At 43.2% G+C, this 18,091-nt stretch overlaps 1 protein-coding gene across 1 annotated transcript; it reads left to right on the forward strand.

The window, feature by feature from the left end:
- Positions 1-4,789: 4,789 nt before the first annotated feature.
- Positions 4,790-14,150, forward strand: TAGAP (T cell activation RhoGTPase activating protein). The gene is made up of 10 exons (XM_033404019.2): positions 4,790-4,946; positions 5,595-5,679; positions 5,767-5,820; positions 6,134-6,200; positions 7,461-7,627; positions 8,318-8,479; positions 8,959-9,068; positions 10,487-10,682; positions 11,266-11,380; positions 12,055-14,150. Exons 2-10 carry the CDS (start codon positions 5,653-5,655, stop codon positions 13,323-13,325), a joined length of 2,169 nt encoding a protein of 722 aa, XP_033259910.1. The 5' UTR covers positions 4,790-4,946; positions 5,595-5,652; the 3' UTR covers positions 13,326-14,150.
- The last annotated feature ends 3,941 nt before the right edge of the window (positions 14,151-18,091 follow it).

Raw genomic sequence — 18,091 nt, forward strand, 5'->3', positions numbered from 1 at the left:
GGCTTACTTACTACTAACTTCAGTAAAGTAGTGTGTTGTAGGCAGATGGAAGAATTATAGACAAGTGAAATACGCTAATCTCTCTGTGTAACAGTTTCTGCGGGTCACTGAATCTTTGGTGCTATGTATTTTTTAAAGATGATGTAAATTGTATCTGATTATTTTTTTATGTTTTTTTTTTTTTTAGGAAAGACTGATAGGGAAGAGAAGCATAGTAGTCTAAGAGATCGAGTTTTTCTTTTTTTTTGCGGTACATGGGCCTCCCACTGTTGTGGCCTCTCCCGTTGCGGAGCACAGGCTCCGGACGCGCAGGCTCAGTGGCCATGGCTCACGGGCCCAGCCGCTCTGTGGCATATGGGATCTTCCCGGACCGGGGCACAAACCCGCGTCCCCTGCATCGGCAGGCGGACTCTCAACCACTGCGCCACCAGGGAAGCCCTGATTGATTATTTTTAATGAAACGGACAGAAGGAGATTTTGAAGTTTCAGGACAATGTCCTAAATCTGACTCTGTCTGCTTGGTAACAACTCCCCATAGGGATCCACCTGGACTCGTCTGGTCTATATTGGTATACAAGGTCTAGACCTCTTGTTTCCATTTATAAATGAATATAAATGAAGGATTATCCTTAAAAGAAATCATGGAAAGAGCACCGGACTTAGGGTCAAAAGACTAGGTTCAACAGAGTGACGTTGTGTAAATGAACTGACGTGGAGCCCCGGGTGACTCAGCCATAAGACAGCGAGAGGGACGTACTCAGTGTGGTTCTAAAAATGATGTGAAATGAGGTATTTGAATATGGCTAGGACAATAGCGGGCACGTAGTAGTGTTAAATAAGCGACTCACTACCCCTTTCTTTTGCCTTGAAATCTTAGAATGCAGAGCTGATGATGGATGCCAACAAAGGATGTCACCTACTGAGAAGTGTCTTTGTCTGTTTGTTTTGGGGTGGGAGGCATGGGGGCCGCAGGGGTTGAATAGAAGAAGCTGGAAGGCTATCTCCCAGGATAGAATGGGATTTAAAACAGGAAAGGCTTTCAAGACAGGCTTCACTCTGACATAGCCAGGAGCCTTCTGCTGAATTAGGGAATGGCTCACTCAGCAGTTGGAATGCTCTCAGAAAGAGAGGACTTCGAGAACAATCTCAAAGAGACAATTTGTTAAGGTGTGCTGCAGAGATAAAAGCATCGGACAGGACGTTAAAACTAGTTGCTCACTTAAAACCCATTCAGCCCTGAAATTCAATGTCAATAAATATTCATGTCTAGTCCCATAATTCAGTCTCAAAAAAAAGAAGAGGTGGCGCAGTGGTTGAGAGTCCGCCTGCCGATGCAGGGGACGCGGGTTCGTGCCCTGGTCCGGGAGGATCCCAAATGCCGCGGAGCGGCTGGGCGCGTGAGCCATGGCCGCTGAGCCTGCGCGTCCGGAGCCTGTGCTCCGCAACGGGAGAGGCCGCAACAGTGAGAGGCCGCCCGCATACCGGAAAAAAAAAAAAGAAGAGGAAAAAGGAGGAGGGGGAGGAAAGGAAGAAAATAGACCAGATTAAAGGGAATTTTTTATTCAATAAAATTTATAGCATTTGCATTTTTATCATTTCTTCCTTTTAAAAAGTCCAAAGTTATCACAACATAATTAACAAACACATTATTCCACTTTTCAAAAGAGCTGTTACTGAAACATGTAATGAATATGTTTATATAAAAGTCTATTTCTTATTGTATTTCATAATAAATTTAAAGACATGCTCCTCTACATAAAAAAATATATATAATCCCCAGCAACAATGAAATTTCACTTAAAAATTCACAGTGTTTTAAATGACATCTCCAAAGAGAAACAGCACTTTTCTTATGTCCTACTTCCTCATTTTTCCGCACTGCCATATGTCGACGGCTGAGCTTATAGTTTATATATAGAAGGACGTCTGTGTCCCTAGAACAACTGAGAAGAAATGTAGTGAAGTGACTGCCATAAAGGACACAAGACTCAGAAGTAGAGGAAAGGGGGTGAAGACCGCTTGGGGCAGCTGCCAGCACAGAGCCATCATGAAAAACATGGAAAATCACAGTGCAGCAGATGTAACCGAGCAGGAAAGAATCCTTTCTTCACTCTAAGACTTGTTGAAGCTTTTTTTTTTTTTTTTTTTTTTTTTTTTTTTTTTTGCGGTACGCGGGCCTCTCACTATTGTGGCCTCTCCCGTTGCGGGGCACAGGATCCGGACGCGCAGGCTCAGCGGCCATGGCTCACGGGCCCAGCCGCTCCGCGGCATGTGGCATCTTCCCAGACGGGGGAATGAACCTGCGTCCCCTGCATCGGCAGGCGGACCCCCAACCACTGCGCCACCAGGGAAGCCCTGTTGAAGCTCTTAATAAACAATATGCAGTGTGGAGTGATGGACTGTCAGGCAACACACCTTGGCAATGATTTTCATTGAAAATGGCTATGGCTATAAATAGGGTGAAGATAATAGGCAAATAAGACACGAATGTGGAATTTTCTCACATGCAAAGATATGATGTAGATCAGCAGTTCTCAAACACTTTTGGTCTCAGGAACCCTTTACAAAATTATTGACAACTCTAAAGCACGTTAATTTCCCTAAGTTATATCTACCCATATGTATCGTAGGAGAAATTAAAACCGAGAAAAATTTAAAACACAAGAAAATGCAAGTTTGCATTCCCATAGCTATCAAAACATCCCACGTCATGTGGTCTCTAGAAAACTCCACTATATACTCTTGAGAGAATGGAGTCAAAAAGGCAAATAGCATCTCAGTATTGTTACAAATTAGTTTGACCTCGTGGACCCTCCTGAAAGGGCTCCAGGGATCACTAAAGGCACTTTGAGAACTGCTGGTATATGAGCGTTTGAGTCTCCTTAAGAACTCCCCAGCTTGGACTTGTCAGAAGACGCAAAACGGATGGGCCTATGATTTCCCCACCCATCTCTCACTAGAGCAACATACTCTAAAAAAAAGTTTTTTAACATTTTATATATCAGGATTCATCTTCCTTTGAATATAGAATCCCATGACAAAAAGAAAGTTTTTAAATCACTGGTGGAATGTGTATTGTGGGGTATAGGGCATAACATAAGAAGCCCTAAGGATTAGAAAAAAATATGGTCTTCATTTTTAAAAAGAGGGAAATATGTCAATTGAGGATGGATGCTTTAGTTGTAAGAGCAGTGCAAACATTAAGTTTCTTAGAAGAACCAAAGAAAGTATCCAATGAGAAAGTTCATAAAATATGTATTAGCAAAGAATATGTATTATAGTAATATCCTATTGTGAATATTTCATAAGTAAATGTATTTATACAGAAATTATTTATTGAGTACCTTCCATGTGTCTGACTCTAGGAGAGGACAGCATAAATGCCCTTTTTCATAATAATAATGAAAATCAGTGAATTCATCTCAGAGGTTTGTAAGAGGGAGGGTGAAAGAGCAATAACGCCTACAGATGTGGTGGGGGTGCTGCGTGAACTCTGGCAGTTTTAAGAGAGGGCGCCTCTGGCTGGAAGCCTGGACACTGGTTCTGTTCTGAGGTCACCGCCAAGACTCCGAGTTACCGGGCAAATGTTAACAGCTCTGTGCTTGTTTCCGAAAACATGCCTAATCAGGACCTCCTTTCAGTATAAAGACAATAGCGCTATCAATATAAAAAGAGGTTTAGAATTTACAGGCGCTAATAATGAATTAAGTCAAGGTTTTTGTAAACTTTCTGTTGAAGCACAGCATACACACAGAAATGTACACCTAAGCCTAGCAGCACCTGGACCACGAGACGGACCATTTCAAAGCCCCTCTCTGATCCCTCAGTCACTATCCAGCCCTAGGGAAACGCTATTGTGGCTTCTAATAGCACAGATAGCTTTTGCTGTTTGGGGGCTTTGCAGGCAAGATGCAATCTTTTGTGTCTGGCCTCTTTCGCTCAACATTATTTTGTGAGACCCAACCGTACTGTTGAATGTAGTTATACACTATTCATTCTTAGGGCTCTGTAAGACTCCACTGTGTGAATGTGTCACAATTTATGTCTCCATTCTGTTGTCGAGGAACTTGAGTCATTTCATATGCAGCCTTAAGCCACAGAAAAGTCCAGCCTTCTCTCTTACCCAGAAGGCAGGATCCACAGATGAAATTCACCATCTCCTTTCTGCTTTCGAATGGTCTGACCAAAGGAATTTTTTTGTTTACCTCCCATGACAGAATTAGATCTAATCTGACTATGACCTAAGTATTGAGTTAGGGAAAGAAGAGGTTAATATGTTGACAGCCTGCTCTGGTGGACTCGTTCTAATTCCAGACCTGGCTTTGGATGGTGACTACTTTTCAAAAGAGGCAGCGTGTCTTGGGTTTCTTAGAGGGACAACATCCCGCACCTAGAGGGTGCTTATCAATGTATAGTGACTGGAGAACAGAGGAGATGGTGGGTGGAAGGGGAGACAGCACCCAAACAGGATACAAAAAAAAGGGCACCTGAAATTACCACTTTAGAAAATACAATGATGTTTACGTACGGAATAACACAATTTCTTATTCATACATCCCACCTATGACATTAATCAGAGTCTTCACCTATGGCCATATGTCATCTTTTCCACTCTTAGTAGTTTACAGATGTCTTGCTTTGAAGTGGAAGAAGAAGAAAAAAAAAAAAAGAACCAGAGCTGCCCTAAAAGGAATGAGGAAGTGAGAGCTCTACAGTGTCTGGCTGACTCTGTCCCGGTGACAGCCCGTGATGTTCTTTCCGGTCTCAGTAATATTCTGAATTTCCACCTGCCCGCCCCCTCTCCCTTATAACACAGAACTTGTGAAGTTAGAGCAGTTCAGTCTCCTCACTGACGGTGGATTAGTTGGAGCAGAGTGTCATGCTGTTTCTCCCATTTTACACAGTTCACGGGAGGTAGAAGAAGTCTGGGTGGAGGCCCTCCGAGGGTAAGTACCATAAATTAACGTGACAAGACAGTGAGCTGCCTAGCGGGTCACTGGGCTTTAAGAGCTTATCCAACAGGAAACAGTGACACCGTGGAATATGCAACAAATAGTGTTATAAAGAATAAACACATAATGTGAAGCCTGCATTTTTGGGGTATAGGAATTCTGTACAATTCTGTTATCTTTGTTGTATGTCTGCTGTAAGTAGCATCCTGGGAATACGTTTTTTCCTTTTCCAGTTAGATGAGAAAATCTGTGCAAAGCACTTAATACAGTGCCCCGACACACAGTGAGCTCTCCAAATAAGAGTTAGTTGTTATTGTGATTGTTATTCAGGTTATCTCCTGATGGGAACGTAATAAATGAATAACAAAGTTTGTCATGATGAAGATATCAGGATTAAAACATTTAGAAATAAGTGAGTTCAGATGTTGCGTTTAATAGCATAAGACATCTGGTAACATATAACTGACTTTTTTTTAACATCTTTATTGGAGTATAATTGCTTTACAATGGTGTATAACTGACTTTAAAGGAAAACTTTTCTAGCCAGTAGTTTCAAACTTTGTGTTTAATCAGAGTGGCACTGAAATTGGCCAATACATTACATGTATCCCTCCTAACCTCTTCCCATATGATTTCTCGTAGACAGAGCCAAGGCCGCACAGGAGCAAAGCTCATCACTGGACAGTCAGCCCAAACTCTAATGAAGTTGACAAGCAGCTGTCATGCTGTATGCGCCCTTCTTACATTTATTAATTCATGTTTTCTCATGGTGAGAGTCAAAGAGGTTTACCTAATTCAGTGTTTTCTCTTTTAGTCAAAAACACTAAATGCCAGTAATATGGAGACATTAATTGAATGTGGATCAGAGGTAAGAAAGCAATGTTTAAAACTTTTTATCTGCACTGTGAGATGGAAAACTTTATTTTAATTGAATATCATTTGTATTGTTTAGTTATCAGGAGAGAAAATCAACATAATAAGTGTAGTAAATGAAAGACGAATATTAATTGAGATCTTCTATCATGATAAGCAGGACATTAACACTGATTCTGGAAGATAGAAAAAATTAACGGACGCTTGACTAGTTTTTGATATGAATAAAATGTTGAATGTATTTTGTGGGGAAAGACTGGGCAGATTTCTTCAGTCATTATTTTAAACTAAAATAAATCTATTTTTAGGGTGACATCAAGGAACATCCTCTGTTGGCATCATGTGAGAGCGAAAACAGTCTTTGCCAGCTAATTGGTGAGTTTTGAAAACATACAGATCTTTTATGTAGAGGTTCTTAGTTTGCCAAACCACAGTGCTTTACTAGGAATTATTTTTCAAAGTGTTCTTTTAAAGACCACAGAACATTAACACTTGCATGGCAGGAAGGCTCCAGCTCACTAGAGAGCCAGCGCTCTGATAGAAAAGATCTTCCCTAAGCTAAACCCCCAGCTCTCCAGAGGGGTTTTAATGGAGTTACAGGTCTCCTGGCATTTATGTTTTGACAATTAAAATGTGCATACATGTGAAAAATACACAGTTGCCTGTACCACTCTTGCCCTCCTCTAACGGAGAATGATTCTAAGAGCACATGAAGCAATTGTTACTAATCTCCAATCCCAAAGAACCCACCGTTCAATTTTTTCCACAATTCATTCCATTATAAAGTAACCCTGACCCAGTTCTCCTGAACTATGAGGACAAGCCAGTTCTCTATCCATCCTCCTCCACTTGATGGTATAAAAAGTATAGAAACATATGCCAATGCATTTAGAATATGTAGCTTTTATAATTAGGAAAAAAAGGAGGAGAAAACAGAGAAAGAAGGAAACTTGTTAGACGTTATACCCGTTGCACACGTCTTCAGGCTTTTGCAAGGATAAAATTTCTTGGTAAAAGGTCTAGGTTCAAACCTTCCTGCAGCAATTTGTGCCCGCCCTTCCCTAAAGCATCCACTGGGAAAACCCTGCAGGTGACTGTAGACAGATGGCGTGGTGTAGCTCCCCCTAGTGGTGAGTGTTAGCATGGCCACAGAGGTTTGTTTAATGGCCCGCCCAGTGTAGAGCCTTCAAAATGGTCTTGAGCAAGTCACTTCCTCTTCCTATAAGTTTCACTTTCTTCACTAGTCAAAGGAAGAAATTAAAATAATCTATTTCACATCAGAAATATCCACCGTGGTTATTAAGGTCAATATGTTAAGATGGTTGTTTATGATCTGCTTAGTTAGGTTTTGCTCATTTTCTGTAGCAAACAGCTGGTAAAGTGTAAAAACAGGAAAGGTGGAGTCTCTGAGGAACCTTGGTGTTGCTGTTTAGGGGCTGGCTGCCCTGGTAACAATGCAGTTGTTTTTCAGGTTGAGTTTTCTAGATTAAGATTCACACCCTTTGCTTTCTCGGTTTTTCAATATTATTTGTCCCACACGGCAAACCAGAGATGACAATATCCGTTGTCTTATCTGGATCCTTGCTTATCAATATTTTAATCTAATTTCTCTTTGCTTTGTTTTCTTGGCTGTAGAAATTAAGAAGAGAAAGAAGGTGTTGCACTGGCTCTTTCTCATGAGAAGGCTTTCTTCTTCATCAGATTTTTCTGGGGCTTCAGAGCCAGAATTGAGGTCATCCCTATTTGATCAGCCCTTGTCAGCCATCTGCAGTGACAATGACACACTCCCCAGACCCATTCAGGTAGGTGCACACTCACGCGTGGACCTACTTCGGTTTCCTGCCAGCTGTGAAAAGTCCTCGGGAAATCTGAACGGCACTCTCAATGCTAAACTTGTTGGGGCCAATCTTGAGGTTTTTTCCCCACGTTTGGAAATGGTGTTCCCACTTAGGAATGCAGTCAGGAGAACACCTGGCTGCTTACAGCCTAGAAATCAGTTGTATTTGCCACTGAGCTCAGGTTGATGGTCCCTCCATCCTTCTAACTTCATGGAGAGAAGAATGCTGAAAATGTGTAGCTTCTGAGAAATCAAGAGACAGAGATTTATAGAGTTTATGATCAGAAATCCAATGTTTATATGGAATGACTTGAAAGGAGAGAGGCCTGAAATGGTTTTAGAATGTGCAAATTCCAGCTTTCACAATTTACCTCCTCTTAGAAAAATGGCAGGGCCGAGGGAGACAGTTGATAGCAACCAGACTGAAAGGAAAAACTGGCATTAACAGTCTCTTGTTAAGACTGTCTTAGGATCCTGGAGAACTAACTTTTATGGAGAGGATGTTTTATAACAGGTAAAGTTAGATACTGTTCATGTCCACTACTTTAATTCTTTTTCTCCTACCAAAACATAGATTTTTCCTGTGTTGGTAGCAGTGAAGCGTGTCTTCAAACCAAGGGTAACCACCTCCTATTTCTATACCCCTTTCCTTTAGGATATTCTCACTATACTATGCCTTAAAGGCCCTTCCACTGAAGGAATATTCAGGAAAGCAGCCAACGAGAAAGCCCGTAAAGAGCTTAAGGAAGAGCTCAACTCCGGAGGCATGGTGGATCTGAAAAGTCTCCCCGTGCACCTCCTGGCGGTGGTCTTTAAGGTGAGTTCACAGCATTGGTGCCAAATGACCTGCTGATGGGCTCTCACACATGGACGCTCAGGAAGTAAGATATGGGCTCTTTACCCTACAAAGCAAAGGAAACTGATCTTAGAGTTTAATTTTTTTAGTTAAGCCTTTATTTATTGGTATAAGCATCTCTGTGACCCCAGATTCCAACAGAAGGTGATGCATTAAATTCCCCCTAAGGAAATTTACTTGAGGAAAAGCACTTGGATCGTCCCATGGCCGAGTCCATTCCCCTAAGTCTGGTGGCCCCCTGGATGATGGCCTTACTGCGCCTGTTGTTAGGAAGCTGCTGAGAGACAAGTCAGGTGAGAGATTTCTCCAGGCTAATGAATGCAGGAAGGAAAGGGCACAGCCCATGTAGGGGATGAGCACAGAGTCCCTGAGATTTGACAAACGAGGTGGAATGATGGCAGCACGTTGTGTAACATGAACGGTCCCCTCCCACCTGCCAGGACTTCCTCAGAAGTATCCCACTGAAGCTCCTGTCCTGCGACCTGTTTGAGGAGTGGATGGGCGCCCTGGAGAAGCAGAGTGAAGAGGACAGGATCGAGGCCCTGAAGCAGTAAGTTGCCAGCCTCGTCCCCAGAGGCCAGGCCCGCACAGTCTCCATCCTTTGATTCTGCACATAACTGTCAGAGTGGTTTACGTCTATTGCAATGTTTAGGGAGTTCAAGTGGCATTGCTCATCCACTCCCAGAATACAAATCTAGAGGTACCCTGGAAATTTTTAAAAAGTAGTTTTAGCCAAATGAAAAGAAGCACCTCTTCAAAAGATAGAAAGCGGACTTCAGTACTCACAAATCCCAAGAGGTGGGGAGTATAAAAATATAAGTAGCTCAAGAAAGTATGGAACAAACTCATAGATGAAAGCCTCAAAGCAGGGTAACCAGCCAGGTGTAGGAATCTGGGGTCTCCTTAACCTGTACACTGGTGTCGTGCCAAGCAACTATTCTCCCACAAAACATCCCTTAAAGCATAGTAAACAATCTGGAAGGGGTTGTTTGTTCATAAAATTCCATCGCATGTTTCATATTCTTATAATTAACCCAAACGAAAACTATACAAAAACAAATTCCAACCACAGCAAAAACAATTCCATATATAAATGGAAGTGTGACCTGTTAGAGACTAGGAAATCTTAAACACCCAACGCTAAAATAACAGCGCTTTTGCCAAATCCTATGAAAGTCTGTCTATATATGATGATTGTCTCACATGGCTGAATATTTTCAATGAAATATTTATTGAATTGAAGACATTAGTGTGTCTGTCCCTACGATTATCACAATAAGTTTCTGCTTACAGACACAAAGCTCTTTCATAACAATATCTTCTTATGAGAAATGAATGATCCTTATGTTAGAGACACCATTTCATTTTCTGAAGCTATGAAGCTTTACCATTCTAATTTATTAGTAGTAGTGCCAATGTTGCCATTTAAGTGCTGCTATCACAATTTTTATGAACATGCTCTTATAAACTGATTTAATCTCCATAAAGATTCCTCAGAATGGTATAAAAATGTGTCATCTTCATTTGATGAGCACAGTTTTTAAAAAGGCAAATGATTGTATTCTTTAAAAAAAAATAGTCGTGCAGTGTTAGAAGCAGAAAGACATTCTACATGGCTAAATGGTTACTCAACAAAATGATTTTCAAGATGTATTAAACTATGTATTTTACTGCAGGAGTTAATATTTCGTAACTTAAGATCTATGTAAAGCATAAAGGGCCATGTTATCGGTGTCCTGATCACAAAGGCCAGTTTTTAGGGCTTCAGGATCTTGTGGTTAACTGACTCATTCCGTGTCAGTTGCCACTGGAAGTGTCTGAATGAACGTTTCACAATGTCTCTTGTGAAAATGAACCTTCCTCATTTTAAAGGAAGTCTGGGTTAGGCAGAAACTTTCAACTTGCCACCCTCAAGCTAGACAGGCTGTGAGCCTCCCCTAAAACCAGCCTTCCCGAACTCCATTCCAGGGTTGCAGATAAGCTCCCGCAGCCCAACCACCTGCTGCTCAAGCACCTGGTCTCTGTGCTCCACGTCATCAGCAAGAACTCTGAAGTCAACAGGATGGATGCCAGCAATCTCGCCATCTGCATCGGGCCCAATGTGCTGAGCCCGGAGAATGAGCAAAACCTGTCATTCGAAGCCCGGAGAGACCTGAATGATAAGGTTCGTTTCTGTCTATTTCTAAGAAACTCATCGTCCGTTTGCAAAAGCCAAGCAATAAAATGCCCGTGAACTTCTCTGACTCAGTCGAGATCATGGTGAAAATACGAAAGGCAAATGCTTTGGTCATAGTTCCATTCCCTTGGGTGTGTACATTGGATGAAACTGAGTAAAGCTAGGCCTGCGTCCTCTATCATCCTACGAGACAGAGGACAATCGATACCCATCTTTTACATGACTGTGTCCCAGGATGGAAAGGCCCTTTCACTTTTCTCTCTTTCGTGCATCACACTCTGTCAGCTCAGCTACCAATTTGGGAGACTCCTTAAATGAAAATTTTTGTTACTTTAATGTAATATATTTTTTAAAATTCACAAATTAAAAGTGCATGTCTCAAAAATAATTTTCATATAGGTGATTGTTACCAATTTTCCGGATGCTCCTTTCAGACACATAAAGATCTCTCATGACCATTTTGGCACCTCCCTAACTGCTGACCCCCGCTATGTCCCCATTCTTAACCACCTTCCTTTAAAAATAAATAAAGGTCTCATTAAGCTGACAACCTGTTAACTTTTCCTCACAGGTTAAGACACTGGTGGAATTCCTCATCGACAACTGCTTTGAAATATTTGGGGAGAACATGCCAGGGCATTCCAGAATTGCTTCTGATGACTCCCTGGAACACACTGACAGTTCAGGTGCGGAAGGTGCTCTCAATTGATTCTGACTCTGGGGTCAAGTTCATGGCCAGCTACCAGTCCAGACCAGTAATGTAAAGCATCCCTGGTATCTGAAGCAGAAGTCACCTTCACACATCACCAAATCAGAGTAGACTCCAGTCTGTAGGGAAGTCACTAAACACGGAAACTTTTCTCTCGAGTTTTCCTGCACTGTTTCCTCGGGCTGCAGACACTCAGTCAGCTTCAGCCTGGAACCTTCCCCTTCCTCTTCTAAATCATGAAGAACTGCTAATTTTACTAAGTAACTTTTAGCTAGAGAGTTGGCGTAAGAAGATTCTGTTTCCACACAGTGGAGTATGGGTCTGTTAAAATGGGGATGGATCCAGTCAAAAGAGCCATCCAAAGGATCCGTTTTAAATTTCAGATCAATAAATTTTCAGTGGAATGCTGTTTTCTCTCCTTTCTCATTTCCTCCGTCTCTCGCTTCATTTTCCTACTTATCTTCTCCACCTCAAAATAGTAGATATGGAAAGAAACAGAATTTTAATGTGGCCAGTTTCTTTCATACCAAGCCCCAAATTAGCATCACCAAACTCCCTGGCACCATACTTGGAATAAGTAGGTGAACGGTACTTAGGTTTATTTCTAAAAGTAACTGAATGAAAGCTCAACCGTCCCTTAACTTCCCCCAGACGTGTCGACCCTGCAGAATGACTCGGCCTATGACAGCAACGACCCCGACCCCGACGCGGAGCCCAGCGCCGTGGGGTCCCTGAGCAGGTGGGCCCCAGGGTCCTCGGACCCGGCTGCCAGCCTGGAGCCCAGAGGCCCGCCGCACCCTTGGGAGCCTGTCCTCAGCAGTGCGCCCAGACTGAAAGGCTCCCTCAGGCAACCAGACAGGAGGTACTCGGACCCCAGCACGGCGGCATCCTCGAAGGAGTGCCTTGAGGGCAGGAGAGCAAACCCGAAACTCACGCGAAGTGAGGATGACTTCACCGCGGCCCAGGCGGCCCCTTGTTTTGCAAGTGAGGAAGCCGAGGACCCATTTCCAGAGGAGGTGTTTCCTGCAGCGGAAGGCAAAACCCAGGGGCCGCGAGACCCGAGGGTGCAGAGCCCGGCTCAGGGTTTGGTGTCAGCGTGCACACTGACCCCCAAAGCCGTCTCCAGTGGCTCCCTGGACGTGCTCTCCGACAGCTCAGCCCTGGCTTCTCCTTCCAGTCCCAAAAGAAACTTCTTCACCAGACATCAGTCTTTCACAAAGACTGAGAAAAGTAAGCCCGACAGAGAAATAAAAAAACACTCCATGTCATTCTCCTTCGCCTCTCACCAAAAAGTGTTAACCAAAACCCGCAGCTCTGCTGTGGCTGCGAAATCCAAGGGCTGCGCCAGAGACCAGGTAAAGAAAGGTCTTAAAAAAGAAAGCCAGCTTGCCGGCCGAATCGTCCAAGAAAACTTGCCTGACACCCACGGCCAAACAGCTGTGGACTTTAACTCGGGGGCCCACTCCCTCTCGGTGGAGAACACGTTCCAGCCGGTGGATCAAAGGAGCCCTGGTGGCCCCCCCTCTTACGAGGAGGCCATTCGGTACCAGGCCTTGGAGCTCGCCACCTACGGGAGCCAAACAGTTGGCAGCATGAGGGCCAGGATGCTAAGCCTGGACGCCCGGCTACCGCCACCTCTCCCTGTCCACCACGGAGGGGACTCAAGAAATATATGCAGTCAGGAGCCACTGGACGGGGCCCGACGGTGGCCCAGGACTGAGAGCTGGAAGCAGAGCAGGACTGTCTGTGCTTCTATAGACACGACAGGACAGGTGACTGTCACCAGGAGACCTGAGCTGCATCGGCTGAGAACTGTGTCTGAGTCTCAACAGAAGAACAAGCAGGCCCTCCTGGCCCGGCGGTGTAGTCAGCCCGTCTTTGATGCTGATCAGTTCCGATTCGCTAAGGAATCCTACATCTAGGAGGTGGACCCATCACCCAGACACAGCGCGTGGCACCTCTGTACACACAAGGCTGTGTAAAGAGCTGCTCTTAGACTCTGTTTTCCAAAAAGTCGTGAATAAGCTCCGTTGGAAAGTTGTGTAGATACCTCCTCAGAGAGGACAGCTACCCAGCTCCTCAACGGCACTCAGGCAGTGTCTGTGCCCCTGCATTTGTGCCACATGTAGCAAATGTATAAGATGCGTTCTAGACAAGGCGCTGGGTGCAAAGAGGTCTACGTTGATATGTGTATATATTTGTTTGTGAACTTGCGCTAAAGTGCATGGCTGTTCTCTGCCTCCTGGGGCATTTTTCTAGGGGTTAGGGTTTAAAAATAGTCTTTTCTTTTTTTATGTTGCCTAAACAGTGTGCCAATTTTCATATTTTCCACAAACTCCATTTAGGGGAAAATGTTTAAGTCTCTGTTAGAAGTTTCCTCTAGTAAGCAGCTTTGTGATAACTAGTCACCATAGTAAGATGAAAGAAACAGCAAGGAATAGAGTTGTCACTGTTTGGAGTTACCAAAGGCATTGCAAGCTCCAGTAAAAGAAAAAGTTGTTGTTAATATGTATGAAAAATACTTCAATATGTCCTCTAATCATCTAATTTTAAATTTAGGTAAGTTAGTGAAAATGCATTATACTATGCAACATTAACTGATTTCTAGCACTTTGAGTTTCTTTGTAGTTCACTGGTGTCTTCTTCAATAGTGTGGAGGGAATTACTTTATATGCGTTGGCGGGCATAGGTACAACTTCAGTATAATCTCACTACAATAAATTGTCTTCCTTATTTCAAAGCAAAAATGTTCATTCTTTATTGATATGTTGCCTCTTCTCCCTCAGTTCATAGAAACCCACCAAGAAAATCATTCACACATTGGTTCATTCAACAAGCATTTACTGAATATATATTCATTATCCTAGACTGATAGGCAGGGCAAGATGTGGATCTCATGTGTAAGAAAAAGAGACAATCCCTGTCCTCCAGAAATTTGCAAAACTCTCTTTAAGCCAAGTTTTTGGCAAACGGTCACTCAGAGGCCAGAAAATTTAGTATACAAATATAATATTTCCTGGTTTTAGTGTATTAAAGTTTTCAGCACTTTTAAAAACCTTATTTTTACGATGCTCAGTTTTCTTGATTGTTAGCAAACATAGTGGTAAAATGTCATATATTAGAACTTTCATGCTCAATGATTAGGATATCTTGGAGACACTGGATTTGATTTTCCTTACTCTATCAATTTCTTTCATAAAACACTGCATGTTTTTGATTTGTTAAAGAAGTATTTTTGTGTTGGCCAGCTACCAGATGCTGAAGACCTAGTCTTTTGAGAAGTGATTTATTAGCAATGTGGTATAAAGTTTAAAATGTTCTAACCCAGATTGCTCAAGGCATCATGTTCAGACCCATTAATATCATTTAAATACTTTATTAAGCACCACCGATAAGACATAAATTTCAAGGGGCAGATACTCCCCCTCTGACCACTGACTTAAGAAAAGCAATCCTTTTCCAGGATTGGACACTAATAGTGATAGTACAGTCTTTAGTACCTATCAGTGCTGGGCACTGCACTAAGTATTTCAGGACTGGAAGAAAAATCCTCCATCATCTTTTTAGCAACTTCTCATCAAGAATCAGAGAGTTCTCATCAATAGACGACTAACACGATAAGCTAGGGAGCCTCCCATCTATTCCACGTTACCACTGACCTGACCTCCACGTGACCCAACTCAGATCACAAAAACTCTACCCCCATTTCCTTATTTTACCAAAGTAGGAGTGAGACAGAAAGTCTTCTATTGCATGTAAGTAGTCCAGTTTGTTGACGAACATTTATGAGCTTCTTGTAGTCAAGAAGCTACTATATTTGAACAGTGGAAGAAAAGGTATGGTGATGATTTCAAATACTTCACAGTGTGGTATTCCCACTTCTAACCACGGAGTCCACTAGCCTTTAAAATAGGAGAACCCAACCTCGTTCCCAAGCATGGTAGTCGGGTTGTCATAACAAAGTACCACAGACGAGTAGCTTAAACAACAGAAAAGTTCAATCTCACAGTTCTAGAGCCTAGAACTGAAATCAAGGTGTCGACAGAGGGCCCCCCCTTGCAGTGAGATTTGGGTGATATTTAAAAATGATACTATAGACAAGGACCCCAGAACACCACAGTTCTGTCCTCCGTGGACCGCCTAAAGGCCACATAGTCACAAATGGGCCTGACACTCCAATGCAAGGTATATGGTAAAAACGGGCTGGAAGCCAAGGCCTAAGTAGAGGCTTCAACCTAAATCCAGGTCTGATCCCCAGCCTCCGAGCCCCGGGGCCTCCCCAGCACCGATGCGTTATCCTGCCTGGCCCAGCTTGGGAGGGATCCTGACCCTCTAACCAACGGAAGAGGCGAGGAGGCACATACACCTCATGTGCCTGTTGGTGAACAACCAACATTCATGTCCTGGAATCTGGATGAACAGACTGCAATTCCTTCCTCTTGGGGAAGGTAGGAGGTTTTCTCTCCTCCTACCAAGAGGGAGAAGGTGGGTTTCCCAATGCCATTGCCAGCATCCCACATAGTACACTGATTACCTGCAATCATACACTGACCTCCACCCCAGCACCACTCTGGACTTGGTCCAGAACCTGTGTCTGTTAACCAAGCTGGGTGCTGGCCCTGGAGCTGAGCAAACCCGCAGTCACCTTGGAGCCCAAACCCAGCAAATATAACCTATGTTACCCTGGGGTCCTGGAGCATTGAAGTGGCAGCCATGGCTTGTATGCTAATAAAATAGATAATAGTTAATGGCCACAGTGCTTCCCACGGCCATGCATGAGAACACCCAAAGGGCGATCAACACTGTTTATCCTAATGCACTATTAAAAGAATAAATGCTTTCCTCCTGAAGGGTCAAGTAGATGGAAACCCACATCAGATGGGCTCTCATATATTTTGAGTTTCTTTTTTAACTGAATTATGTAAGATCTTGACGCTTTATCTACAAAGGGAGAGTTACTGAGGAATCAGAGTATAAATATTATGCTAGAGACAAGAGTGAATCACTAGAGACAAGAGTGAATCACTTTTGGGCAATATTTTAAATGTGGACTGAGGCCCTGCAACTTGCCCACTCCAGAGTACAATTAAATGTGAATGAGGAACCACCAATGAGATGAAGCTAACCTCCTCCTATTATAGGCTACGCAGAGGGACCATAGTGAGACCAGCCAACCTGCAGAATGCAGTACCTTGCTGGAAAAAGAAAACGCAGAATGATTATATCTCTGTAGGAAAAGAAAGACAATGTGTTGGCACAGGAAAGAGTATGTGGGGCTTCCCTGGTGGCGCAGTGGTTGAGAATCCGCCTGCCAATGCAGGGGACACGGGTTCGAGCCCTGGTCTGGGAAGATCCCACATGCCGCGGAGCAACTGGGCCCGTGAGCCACAACTACTGAGCCTGCGCGTCTGGAGCCTGTGCTCCACAATGGGAGAGCCCGCGATAGTGAGAAGCCCGCGCACCGCGATGAAGAGTGGCCCCGCTTGCCACAACTAGAGAAAGCCCTCGCACAGAAACGAAGACCCAACATAGCAAAAATAAATAAATTAAAAAAAAAAAAAAAAAAAAAGAGTATGTGACCCATACTCACAGGGCCTGAGTCCACACCCCAGATGGGTCACCATGGATCAGGTAGCAAACTGTCTGAGCATCAGTTTCTCCATCTGTAAAATGAAGGTAGTCATAGCACTGCATCAGTTATGGAATGCACCTCACAGCAAATCCAGATAACAGAGGCTTAAACAAGAAGTGGGCTGTGCTCCTCTCTATTAAAAGAACAGACGGGCAGTCCAGGGCTGACATGGCAGCTCGACAACATCCTCGGGCCCCAGTTCCTTCACACACAGGGCCAGCTTCACCAGCATGTGACCCATGCAGTCACACAGGGCCCCATGCTTCCAAGGGCCCAGCGCCAGAGGCGATGCTCTGTTGTTGGCATTTTCCTTTTGTGCTGCCCCTGCAAATTGCGTAGCTAGTCTCATTCACACTTTCTAGCTTTCTAGTCCACCATCCTTCCTGTGAGCATGATTCTCCTCCAGGCTTGCCCTCCAAATTCTAGGCAGGAATTTTCTAGCTCAATAATTTCCACCTACATTCATGTGGCCAGAATTTAGTCACACGGCTGCTCTCACCTGGAGAGGAGTCTAGGAAATACAGTTTTTTGTAGGCACATTTCCTCCTCCGATAAAATCTGTAAGAAAGAAGAGAACAGTGGACATTGAGTAGGAACTATTAGCCCTTGAACAAAAATCAAATAAAAGAGATTGTGGATCTGGTATAACACACACCAATTTACTAGTTTAGTTACTCGAATAATAGAAAGCAGGATAAAGTGCAGGTGATCTATTTAGTATAGAAAGACAACTGAAAATGTTGAATATGATTAGGGATAATATAAAGATAAGGTAGACAATTATCTTGGAGTATTTCAACTACTCATATGCACATTGTGAGAATTTTATAATTATACAAGAGTAGTTTTAAGCAAAATAATTTAATAACAAATATGAATTGACCGCCTACAATATAAAAGATACTGTACTTATATGAGAAATTTACAACGTACTAGAGAAATAAAGCACCTCGGAAGGCAAAGGTCAGTTCCAAATGAGGGATAACATGAAGTGCTAGAGTAGAAGTGAATGATTGCTCCACAGTCCAATTAATTATAGGATATGCTTCAAATTTA

The sequence above is a fragment of the Orcinus orca genome, chromosome 12 (genome assembly GCF_937001465.1).
Source record: "Orcinus orca chromosome 12, mOrcOrc1.1, whole genome shotgun sequence".
NCBI classification, from domain to species: Eukaryota; Metazoa; Chordata; class Mammalia; order Artiodactyla; family Delphinidae; genus Orcinus; species Orcinus orca.

Coding starts and splice junctions, on each gene's coding strand:
- TAGAP (XM_033404019.2), top strand. CDS start 5,653: ATGAAGTTGACAAGCAGCTGTCATGCT. Junction 6,201..7,460: donor CAGTCTTTGCCAGCTAATTG/GTGAGTTTTGAA, acceptor TCTTGGCTGTAG/AAATTAAGAAGAGAAAGAAG. Junction 11,381..12,054: donor GGAACACACTGACAGTTCAG/GTGCGGAAGGTG, acceptor AACTTCCCCCAG/ACGTGTCGACCCTGCAGAAT.